The following is an 11,696-nucleotide window of genomic DNA, read 5'->3' as shown; positions in this document are numbered from 1 at the left end:
GTTGATAAGTTAATTGTGAAAATAAAAAAAAAAAGTGTAGATGTCAGTTGGTGCTTTAACCTGCTGTTGTATCTCTCGCCACGTTGGAAGAGTTGAGTTGGGGTTGTATTGCCTCTGAAAACAATTATCTGACATTTAATATTTTTATTTAACTATTCGTCTCTATCACAAAAATAAACATAGATCCACATATCTGTAACTACATGTAAGTAATTATTGTAATTAAAAGTAGTTGCTAAAGTAATCATCTATTTATCATCACCCAATCAGCATACGTGTCATTGAACTGTAACTTACTGACAGCAATTAACACCAATAATATTTTTCTGTGTTATTTAAATTAATAATCACGATGATTTATTTCAATTGATTCTGATTTATTTAATTAATTAATTAAATAAAATTAAATATTTACAGAATTTAAAAATGAAGGTGAAGGAATTGTTGAAGACTGTCAATGTGGCCTGGTCGCCAAAAGACCAATACCCTATTTTATTAGCAGCAGGAACAGCTGCCCAACAATTAGATGCCAGTTTTAACACATCAGCAAGCTTAGATTTATATTCGCTTAATTTAGAGCAGCCTGGATATGAAATGGAATCAAAAATAAGTGTACAGAGTGAGCACAGGTACTTATTATTGTTGATAATCATCTGTACCAGGTTCTATGTCAAGTCCGGAGTTGATAAAATTGGTGATTAATTTTTTTAGGTTTCATAAAATAATTTGGGGAGCACAAGGCTCCAACCCGGCAGGGATAATTGTCGGTGGTTGTGACTATGGTTCAATTAAAATTTACTCTGCGTCAAAAATGTTGTCCCGAGAGTCTGACAGTTTGGTGAGCAACCCAGACCGTCATACGGGACCAGTTCGCGCCCTGGATTTTAATCCATTTCAGACGAATCTTCTGGCTTCCGGTGCCAGCGAGAGCGAGATATACATTTGGGATATAGTAAATACCCAGACGCCGATGACACCTGGGACGAGGAGTCAGCCAGCAGAAGATGTTCAGTATATTCAGTGGAATAAGCAGGTCCAGCACATCCTTGCCTCGGCGTTTTCTCAACGTTGTGTGATATGGGATCTGCGAAAGAACGAGCCGATTATAAAATTGTCTGACGCGAACTCGAAAATTAGATGGAAAGTCTTGCAGTGGCATCCGGAAGTTGCTACGCAGTTGTGTCTCGCTTCGGAAGACGACCAGGCGCCGATAATCCAGCTGTGGGATTTGAGGTTCGCGACGTCTCCGCTCAAGACCCTGGCTCATCATCAGCGAGGAGTTTTGTCGATAGCTTGGAATCTTCATGACTCGGATCTGCTGCTGAGTTGTGCTAAAGACAACACGATCGTCTGCTGGAATCCTAACGCTGATGCGCCGAACGATCAATTTTTGTGCGAACTTACGCAGACTAATCAGTGGAACTTTGACGTCTCCTGGTGTCCGAGGAGTCCTGGTCTTATTGTGGGCAGTAGTTTTGATGGCCATGCTACTGTTTACTCTCTGCTAGGTGGACAGTCTCAGGCATCAACAGAAACAGCCAATAAAATAGTCGATTCTTTTCCTGGAATGGATCCATTCACTCAGGCACCGCCGGCAGTTCAACGAGAGGCAGCTCCAGCGCTGAAGAAAGCTCCCAAGTGGTTGAAGAGACCCGTAGGCGCTTCTTTTGGGTTCGGAGGCAAGCTCAGTATCTACGAGAAAGAAGTTGATGCCAACAACGCACTGATGCGACCCCGCGTTTTTGTGAGTCAGGTGATCACCAACCCAGACATGGTCCAGCGTTCGCAGGAGCTAGAAATGGCGCTCAAGAGCGAACAATTCTGGGATTACTGTCGCGGAAAAGCTGACAGCACCACCGACGAACACTTCAAACGCGTCTGGAATTACGTCGCCGCTTACTTCAGCGAAGACATCACCAGAACCTTTTTGGACCTTCTTGGGTATAATGTACTGAAGGTCAATGAAAAACTCAAAAAGTTTTTACCCGAAGAGGACATAAATACCGTCACCGACGGAGTAGCGAAGCTGGAAACAAATTCTTTGCAAAATGGAATCGGGTTTGACGGCAGCGCAGCCTTTGATGCGATAGCGCAGCAGGAACAGAAGCGACTGACTCTTTCGCCAAAGCCAAAGCAGTCTGCTGTTAAAATTAATACCTCTGACGACGAAGACGGATTAATAACGCAGGCTATTCTCGTGGGAAACATTGAAGCCGCGGTGTCGCTTTGCTTCGCCAGCAAGCGATATGCTGACGCTATTATTCTGTCAATGGCTGGCGGTCCCGATTTGTTGGCACGCACCCAGTATCGGTACTTTGAAGAACACACTGGCTCTCTAAACTCTCTGATTAATTCTGTGGTCAGCGAGAACTGGGTGGAGATCGTCAACACTGGAGACATCACCTGCTGGAAAGAGACACTCGTGGGTATTTTCACTCACTGCAATGGTGAAGAGTGCTCGGCTCTATGCGATGCGTTGGGAGATCGACTGGCAAAGACTGATGACCCGGTTTTAAAAAAACACGCCCAGATCTGCTATGTCTGCTCCGGTAATTTAAATAAAATGATTTCGGTCGCTGAGACCGACATCCAGGAAACTGTTGAGCTGGTGATGGTGATGAAGCGCGCGTTGGAACTTCAAGGAGTAAAAAGCGTTGAAATTGATGGCAACATTGCTGGAGTACTGTCTCAGTATGCTGAGACCCTGGCCAGCGAAGGAGATCTCGAAGCGGCTTTGAATTACGTCGGCAATGGTCAGGACCCGAGGATTGTTATGCTGAGAGACAGGTTGTACAAAGCTTTGTCTTACTTGCAACCCGCCCAGCCGACACAGACTCAGCGTCAAGTTCCAGGACATCTAGGACACCAACAACAACAGCAACAACATCAACAACTGAACCAAATCCCACAGAAACCAGCACAAAGTTACTACAACCCTGTTTCTAAACCAAACTACCAGCCGACTCAGTCCTGGAATACGAACCCACTGCAGAATTCCTACGTCATGGGCCAGCAAGTCCCAAGCATGCAGCCTCCAAGCCAACCATCAGTAAATTTAACCTACGGACAGCCTCAAATTCTTCAGCCACAGACTCCACAGCCTCCACAAGTTTCTCAGCCCCCATCCGGTGGAAGTCAAGCAGGATCGCGACCATCCAGCGTCGGTCCGCAGTCCAGACCCAAGTATATGATCGATCCTTCAGTCAAATCAGCCCCTTATGCTGGATATCAGCAGCCATACTCGCCCCAGGTTCCAGCTCCGGCTTTCAATCAAAATTCTTACCAGTCCTATGGTAATTATTCTTCAAATCCTTACGGGCAGGAGCAGCCCGAGCAGTTCAAGCCCAACATCATGACACCGGCTCTCCCTGCGAACCCTCCGTCTATTTACGATCCTAGAGCTCAGCAACAGACACCCCAGGGTCCACCACAGAGTCAGTTTAAAAACGAACCTGCTTATCAGCCGGGTGCCCAATCTGCCGGCTGGAATGATCCTCCCATAGCTAAATCTTCTCGCGCTCAGGTAATTTTATTATTTATTTATTTTTTATTAAATTACTTATCAACGGGCTCAGTTACTTTTATTTCAATTTAATTAATTAATTATTTAATAATTATTTAAAATGATTAGCCAGTTATGGCTCTGTACTGCAAAAAAGAAATCTCAGCGGAACATGCGGGTACCAGAAGATGGCGAGCAAATAAACAATCAAAGAGTACTAAGGTAGTCTGATAACTTTGTGGGTGATATGAAAAAAATATAAAATAGTGGAATGTTTTTATTGGGTGGTGACTGATTCATTATCATGATCATCAGGTTTTATTTACGTACAATGTGTTAATGAATATTTAACGCAGCTTTGCATAAAAAATATTTATATTACTATTTTTTTATTATTTTTTTATTTACATGCCGAGCATCGCACGAGGGAATCGTGTAGAGGATCATTGCATTTTAATTGTTTTTTAAATAATTCATTAATTGGAGATTTTAATTTATGGATTGATGTTACAGGCTCCTGTTGAAGTGCCGCAGCAGAGCCCGATTGTCCATCCGTTGTTTGGTGCTGCACCACAGCCAGATTTTAATAATGTGAGTTGATAATATTTTTACTCAATTATTTAATTAATTAATTGATCTATTGATTAATTTATGTATTTATTGTACTGATAGCCGATGCAGTCAGAGTACCATCAAGGTCCGCCAATGAGTAATTATAATTACAATCAAGGGTACGGTCAGAATATGATGAACGAGGGCCAGTATAAACAATTTGAACCTATGAAACCTGCGCAAGCGCCTGAAGTCGCCAGAGAAGTCGTGCCTGAAAAACCTAAACCGCCTATACCTGAAGAGCATGTTCATTTAAAGACCATTCTTGATGAATTAAAAATGCAGTGCTACGAAACTGCTAAAAATCCGGTAATTAAATGGATTGATTAATTAATTTTTTATAGTCAATTTTAATTGGGTGAATTTTTTTGTTGTTTTTTTTTTTTGCAGGCGATGAAGAGAAAGATTGAAGACGTATCGAAAAAATTGGAAGTTCTTTACGATTGTCTTCGCGAAAATACTGTAAGTTTCTTTTTTAAAATTTTTTTTTTATTTTTAAATATTGGCGGGAAAAATATGAGTGACGGAGTATTGGAGTTTGAATAAAATCTGTACACTTGAAATTTTTTTCAGGGTAGACTAGATGATTAATAGAATGTGACTTATAAAGTAATAATAATAATTATAATTGATTTTTTTTTTTTTTAGATTTCCCAAAGTACTTTGCAAGGATTACATCAAATTTCACAAATGATTCAAGCCGGCAATTACACAAACGGGTTAGCAATACATACGCAATTAGTATCAGGACCAGATTTTAGTCAAATCGCCTCATTCATGCCGGGAATTAAAGTTTTATTACAAAGCGCACTTCAATTAGGAGTTTACATTACGTAAATTATTTAATAAATACATTTATACATATTTTATATTTTTTTTGGTAACAATAATTAATACTAATAATAATAATATTAATAATAATAATTATTTTGTTGAACTATGAAAAATTTTCTATACTTGGAGTCAGCAGAGTCGTTTATTAAAATGATTTCTTCGGGCTTTTAAATAGCAATTATTATTGATATTAAAATTAATTTTTTTTTGTAATTAATTAAAAAACTAGATTTATAAATAAATATAACTGTTAATATGATATCATAAATAATATAATAATATAAATTTGTTTTGCTGTCAATTATAAGAATTTTTTTTTTTTACAAAAGTAAAATTTTATCAAAAGTTCGTGACAAGTTCGTTGACTATAATTATTTTAAAATAATTATTCTGTTGATTTATTCGATGAAGATATCGTGAAGTCACGGTAATTTTGTTAATTAATTTTTTTTAGAAAAAATTGTGGTGTAATTAAAGAATATATGAAGTTAGTTAGAATATAAATATAAGTAAATAAAATTATATATGTAAGTAAAGCCAAATTATATTAAAAAGTTTTTTAAATAAATTACTGCGTATCCATTACGCATTTTATTTGCTAATTTTTTTTTTATTTTAATCATTTCATAATTTAATTATAAGATTTTTACTTATTATTAAGTCCCAATTATTTATTTAATTACAAAAAAAAAAGTAAGAAAAATTATGTTAAATGTTAAAGAATGACAATATAAGTCATATAATTATTGACATATGAATTTTTAAAAAATTATTAAATTACAATTTTGAAATTTCGCGCCAAGGTGGCGCTACCGCGCATTTCTGTACTCAACGTTCAAATTTTTGCTAAGTGGGGGGCGAGAGTATCGCAAAATATCGATTATTTCATATCAACTGACGGTTCGATAGCAGCAGTCAGTATCATCGAAAATGGCAGTAGTAGTCTAGATACTTTATGTTTAAATTGAAACCCAGTATTGCAGTTGTCGTGTAAAATTGTGCAGTAATTTTAAAATTTATCTTTTGTTAATTTAAATTGTGCAGTGTTTGTGAAATGTAAATTGTATAATGTGTCTGTGGTGTTGTGAAGTGTTGAGTGTTCAGTGCTAGTGTAAAGTGTTGCTGATGGCTGATGCTGATATCTTCCTGATTCCTGGTCAAAATCATCTGGCATCGTCTGGTGGGGAAATAGCAGTTAAGTGACGTTGTTTAGCTGTAATACACTTGGAGCAATTTAAATTAAATCTCCAAGTGTATTAGGATACCCTTCTGCATATTATTTCCCCGCCAAGGTTTGTTTAAACACTCAAGTGTTTTTTTTTTAATATTTGAAATTTTTTTGTCATATTCTGCCGCCATTTTGTTCTAACATACAGATTAGAATTATTCTTAAATTTTTAATAATTTATTATTTAAATATCCAATTCTCCGCGCGAATAATAATAATAATAATTAGTCAATTAATTACATATATGACAACTCTTGGCTAGAGTTTGGGCAGTTTTCGAATACTCCCTTTGTAAAATGTAAATTGTGCAAAGTGTTTGTGGTGTCGCTAAATGTTCGGTGTTCATGATCTTGAAATTGACAGACAATCAACAATTTTCAAATTTTTTCCACTGGATTAATTACAAAAAAAAAAAAAAAACTAAAAATATGCACATATAGAAAATTAGAAAAATTACAGGCGCATTTTTTTTAAAATAATTTTTTTTTAAAACTTATCGTTTTGAAAAAAATTAAAAAATTATTAGACGTTGACTAACTTCGGTATCGTAAGTGTTCAGTGTCCAATTCGCGTTTTTGCTACGACCTCCTTTGGCCCGGGTCAACAATTCCATACATGGATCACAATGTGCTATTTTCTTCCCTTGGTATATAATATACTGTTTTTTTTAACAACTCTGTGGATCTGGTAGAATTATTTTAATTGTTTTTCTGCTAAAAATTTTTTTCAACCGAATTTAAAAAAAAAATTGAGTCAATAAATAATTAGTTATTTTTTATTTGGGTCATATTAATAATGGAACAAGAAAAATAACGATCTTCAGTGTAATACTTTAATCAATAATGAATTATAATTTTTATAATTAATAATAATAATGAAGTACAGATGCCTTTATACAATATGTATAGATAAACGAAGTCGTGATATAATTTTATTTTTATTTCATTAATATTTATTATTCATTTATACTTAAACAATTTGCAAGATTATCATTATTTATATTTTTATTTTATCAATTAACTATAGAGGAAAATCCGAGATATGTTTCAGTTATTTTCAAACGATACTTTTTTTAAATTTCATTAATCATCAGAGTCGCTGTCTTTCAAAAATTTTATTTAAAATACCAACGAATGAAAATATTTATTTCTGTTTATTTGCGATGCTAATTATTTAAATTTATGCACAAAAAAAAATTTCTAACAATTTTACTCGTCCAAAAAAAATTTTTGCTTCAAATATTGAAAACATAAATTTTTTTGGAGAAAGAATGGGCTTTCTCCAGCTACTTGGCTATGAAATCCATGGATTTGCACTCGCGCATGCGCAGCAAAAACTTGTAGAAAAATTGTAGAAAGAAAGATCATTCTTTTACGGGCTCAGCTATACAAGAAAACGTCATAAAAATAAATTTTCCCATAAATTTAGACAGTGCTCTCCTGAATATTCTTTCAAGGCTGGGCTGCGATAATCGAATTTTGAATTTTACTTTTCTTTTAGTTTATTAATTAATTGCTGTTACATAAATTTTTATGGCTTCCGAAAAAAATGTCTAAGACGCTTTTTGAAAGATTTTCATCATTCGAGCGACATAATTATGCAAGACGTAATTAGAAAAGTAATATTATAAAATTCGGTTATAATTCCCACCCTGACCTTTAAAATTTTCTAAATATTTTACAGTTAAAAAATTTTAATTGAACTTAATCGTGCAATTAAAATATATTTTTGATTTAACTTTCAAATTACTGTATACAGAAAAAATTAATTTCTTGGCACAGGAAAAATTGACTCAAGAAATTTTTTGCTCTCAATTGATAAAAAGAAATTTCTTGGGACAATCAAAAATTTTTCGCGCCAAAAAATTATTTTTTTCTGTGTATTACTTTTGAAATTTTTCCAACAAATCACTATTTTTAATATTTCACTATTAATATATTTATTTATATATTTATATATATTAATAAAAATTCATATATTTATATCTTTATCATTTATTTAGATTTATGTAAAGTATATATTTGTCTATACCATATATACTTTATATTTATAATATTTTACATTTTAACTATAATTTATAATTTGTACAGTTATACATTAATTACATTTCATTAATTAATCAATTAATAAATTTATTAATCAAAGTCGAATCCCAGGTGGCGGGTTCACTCGTGCCATTTTACAAGTTAACCAATTATGTTAAAAGTTTACGATTTGATCGTGTTATCACCTTTCAATTAATTAATTATGATTAATAGTCATTAACTTATTATTCAGTCGCTAAACGATATTAATAACAATCGTTAAAAAAAATTTACGTGTAGTCATTTTTTCTTAATAATTATCAATAATAACATATTTTTAATATTTCTGTAACTATCTAACCAAAAAAGCTCGCGAACAATTAATAATTAATAAAATTAATCATATCACCTTTAAGGAGTACGAGTAAGCGAAAATAATAACAATAATAATGACAATAATTAATTATTAATATTAATCTCAAGACTATGTCGAGATTTCGATAACAGGCTCAGCGGTATTATTGTTAAGTAGTTCCTGTTTGTTTCTGCACTTAAGTTCGTACTGTTGAGTTGGAGACTCTTTACCCTCGACTGATAACGCGTCGGTTTCATCCAACGGGGAGACGCCTTCTTCGCTGTACTCGTCGTCGTCGTAGTCGGGCTCCTTGCCGTCGAGTCTGGGTGGGAGGTAGGCAGGATGAGTTAATCCGTAGCCGCTGTCGGTTCCGTAGGTGACTTTTCCCATGAAGGATCTGATTTCGTCGAAGTAAGTGTCCTCACGCTCGTTGTCATTGCTGCTGCTTGGGGAGTCGGCGACGGAGACGACAACACTACCGTCGTCGGCCTCGTGCTTCTTGAGGTGCCGATCTAGGTTAGTCTGCTGGCCGAAGCATCTCTCGCAGAGGGGACACTTGAAGGGTCGCTGTTTGTCGTGGATATTTCTCACGTGCCGCTGGAGGTTGCTGGAGATGCTGAAGGATCTTTCGCAGTGTTTGCACTTGTAGGGTTGCTCCCCGGTATGTGTCCGCAGGTGCCTGGTGAGATTGGCGCTTCGGGGAAATACTTTACCGCAGAATTTGCACGAGTACCGGTCTTTGACTTTGCCGGAGACGTGGTGGTGGTGTGAGTGCGGGTGAGGATGGTGTTGGGACATGACGTTCTGAAAGGGCTTGACGGGAAACGCACCGAGAGGCGTACGGGAGAGTAAATCGAACTCACCGCGAGCGCCGCTCAGTCCGTTCATGAGATTCCCTAAAAAAGGAATCCTTGGAGGTCCGAATGGGTGCAAAGGTGGCAGTAGGCGTGACTCGTTGTGATTCGGTGGTGGAGGTGGCGCTGGAAACCCCGGAAATGTGCCGGTCGGTCGGTACATTGCTTCCAAAAACATGGGATGAATTGGTCTTGGATAGGCCATCGGCGGAGTCGGCGGATTCTCGTGATGAGAAACTCTAGGACTCGGAGCCTTAACCTCGATCTCCATTTTCTCGTCTTCTTTCTCTTGTTTAACTGGTTCTGGTTCTGGTGGTGGACTCGGCGTCTCTGGGGCAGCTATTTTAGGTTTCATTACTCGAAGATCAAGTGGTTGCTCAGCTTCCCCTTCGCTGGAATCGGTTTCCAGTTTTCGCTTAACTACTTTAGTTTCTTGGATCCGTTTGTCTTCATCACTGTCTGGAGTAGGCGTCACTTGGACTGTTGGCCTCGCTGGAGAAGGTCTGAATGTCGACGTAGCTTCTTCAGCCATTGACGGAGATATTTTGCTAGACTGGGGTGGCAGCTGTGGTGGAGTGAATCGTTCTTTCTTAGGACTTTCACAGCGTTTGATTTCTTCTTGGTGCCGAGGCGACTGCTGGGGTTGCGATTGCTGTGGCATTTGCTGAGACTGTTGCTGGAGTTTAGGAGGGAATAGTAAAGGAGTATTAAGAAAGCTCGGGGCATTAGGAAAGAGTCCCGGATAAGGAGGCATCAGATTATGAGGATAAAATGGCAATCCAGGTCCCAGTTGTTGACGTTGATAAACTAGGAAAGGATTTGAAGACGTCGCCGTTGGTAGTTGGGGCATCGCACCAGGTCTTGGTCCTGCTGGTGTACCTGGCGCTGAAGTCGAGTCGCAGAAGCGTTTGTGCTTAGACAGAGAAGTTCCGGTGCTAAATGACTGGCCACAACGAAGACAGTTCTGCTGCATGCGGCAGGTCGAGTGCATGCGCTTGTGTCTGCACAAGTTTGAAAACTGGGTGTACGCCTTGAAGCAGACTTCACACTGGAATGGCTTGACGCTGCTGTGAATATGAGTATGCTGCTTTAATCCTGAGCTTGTAGCAAAAGTCTTGCCGCACTCAGTACACGCGTGGCTGCGAGCTCCCACGTGGTTCGTCCGGATGTGTCGCTGGAGATTCGATGGATCTGTGAAGACCTGAGACGTGTTTGACTATTAGCTTTGGAAATGCTTTTATCCAATTTACGGTTTTATTTTAAATTTAAACTAGTATGGGAGTGATCATTACCTTTGGACAATTCTCGCAAGGATATTTCCGTAGGTCGCCGTGTATTATTGCCCGATGACGTACAAGTAGTGGGCGCCAGGCGTATGCACGCGGGCAGCTGTCGCAGATGTGTTGGTCCGATGGGTAACGATGTCCTGTTACTAAATGGTTATCTAATCTGTAATTAAAAAAAAAATTCCGTGAGTACAAGAGATTTAATGTGGGAAGTAAAAATTGAGCAGTTGACCGGAGGTTGGAAGTTCGAACCCAGCTCTTGGTTTTTATAATTTTTTTTTTTTCTGGGATTTTTAAATAATTGTCAGAAGGGTGTTGAGTAAATTTGTAGTAGACAAGACGGCGAGGCAGCCAATCGGAAGCAAAATATGATGGTGGCGAAGTTTCCTTATGACGATAAAAGACCCTTTTTGGGTTGTGTTAAAGCGTCTGCCGGAAGGCGATGAAGGAAAATTTTGTCGGTGGATAAAGATAGTGGTAAGAGTTAGAATCGGTATTAGCAGTACACAGAAGTAGGAGTTTTAGTATGAGAAGGATGTTATGGTGTTAGAGGGCATTGATTTTGCGAGAGTTAAGTGTCTTGACGTGTCGTGTTAAGCCTGGTGAGATAGTACCGGTGACGCTGTTTCGCAGCCAGATGAGCTCCGAACACGCAACCGCTGATGATATAGAGGGACGTCGTTAATGGCTCGCACGGACCTTGCTCGGAATTTCCCGATATAGATATAAATATTACTCAGCTCTACCTTAGACTGATCATCTACCTGACATAGGTGAGTGCGAGGGCACGTCAAGAGCCACTTGACAACAGGTGCGATTTGAAATTTTCTCCGACACCTCATCTATCAAACGCGTTACAACGGGTGATATAACTTCAAGTCCTCAAACTCAGTCGGATAATAAATTTTTTAACTGAATTTTGATGCCGGTTATTTTTAATTTGCTTTTAAAAATTCAATACTTAATAGAAATTCTAATAAATGATTTTTTACTTTTAATTT

At 37.6% G+C, this 11,696-nt stretch overlaps 2 protein-coding genes across 6 annotated transcripts in view; one reads left to right on the top strand and one right to left on the bottom strand.

The window, feature by feature from the left end:
- The first annotated feature begins 67 nt into the window (after positions 1-67).
- On the top strand, positions 68-5,207 carry LOC103570913 (protein transport protein Sec31A). Its single transcript, XM_008548807.2, has 7 exons — positions 68-205; positions 418-629; positions 712-3,523; positions 4,016-4,093; positions 4,175-4,423; positions 4,505-4,576; positions 4,763-5,207. Exons 2-7 carry the CDS (start codon positions 427-429, stop codon positions 4,949-4,951), a joined length of 3,603 nt encoding a protein of 1,200 aa, XP_008547029.1. The 5' UTR covers positions 68-205; positions 418-426; the 3' UTR covers positions 4,952-5,207.
- Positions 5,208-7,105: 1,898 nt separating this feature from the next.
- Positions 7,106-11,696, bottom strand: part of LOC103575493 (histone-lysine N-methyltransferase MECOM) — a 48,562-nt gene continuing 43,971 nt past the window's right edge. For 2 of the 5 annotated variants that reach the window (XM_008555305.3, XM_008555300.3), the window contains exons 7-8: positions 10,702-10,858; positions 7,112-10,625 (exon numbers count right to left, since the gene is read on the bottom strand). In XM_008555305.3, coding sequence (XP_008553527.1) covers positions 8,685-10,625; positions 10,702-10,858 — 2,098 coding nt within the window. In that variant the 3' untranslated portion in view covers positions 7,112-8,684. Of the gene's footprint in view, positions 10,626-10,701; positions 10,859-11,696 lie in introns of all 5 variants that reach the window. The other 3 variants (XM_008555301.3, XM_014442573.2, XM_008555304.2) reach the window with 2 other exon arrangements.

This window comes from Microplitis demolitor, chromosome 7 (genome assembly GCF_026212275.2).
Source record: "Microplitis demolitor isolate Queensland-Clemson2020A chromosome 7, iyMicDemo2.1a, whole genome shotgun sequence".
In the NCBI taxonomy this organism is placed as follows: Eukaryota; Metazoa; Arthropoda; class Insecta; order Hymenoptera; family Braconidae; genus Microplitis; species Microplitis demolitor.
The sequence above is the reverse complement of the archived record's forward strand: the minus strand, read 5'-3'. Positions and strand labels throughout refer to the sequence as shown.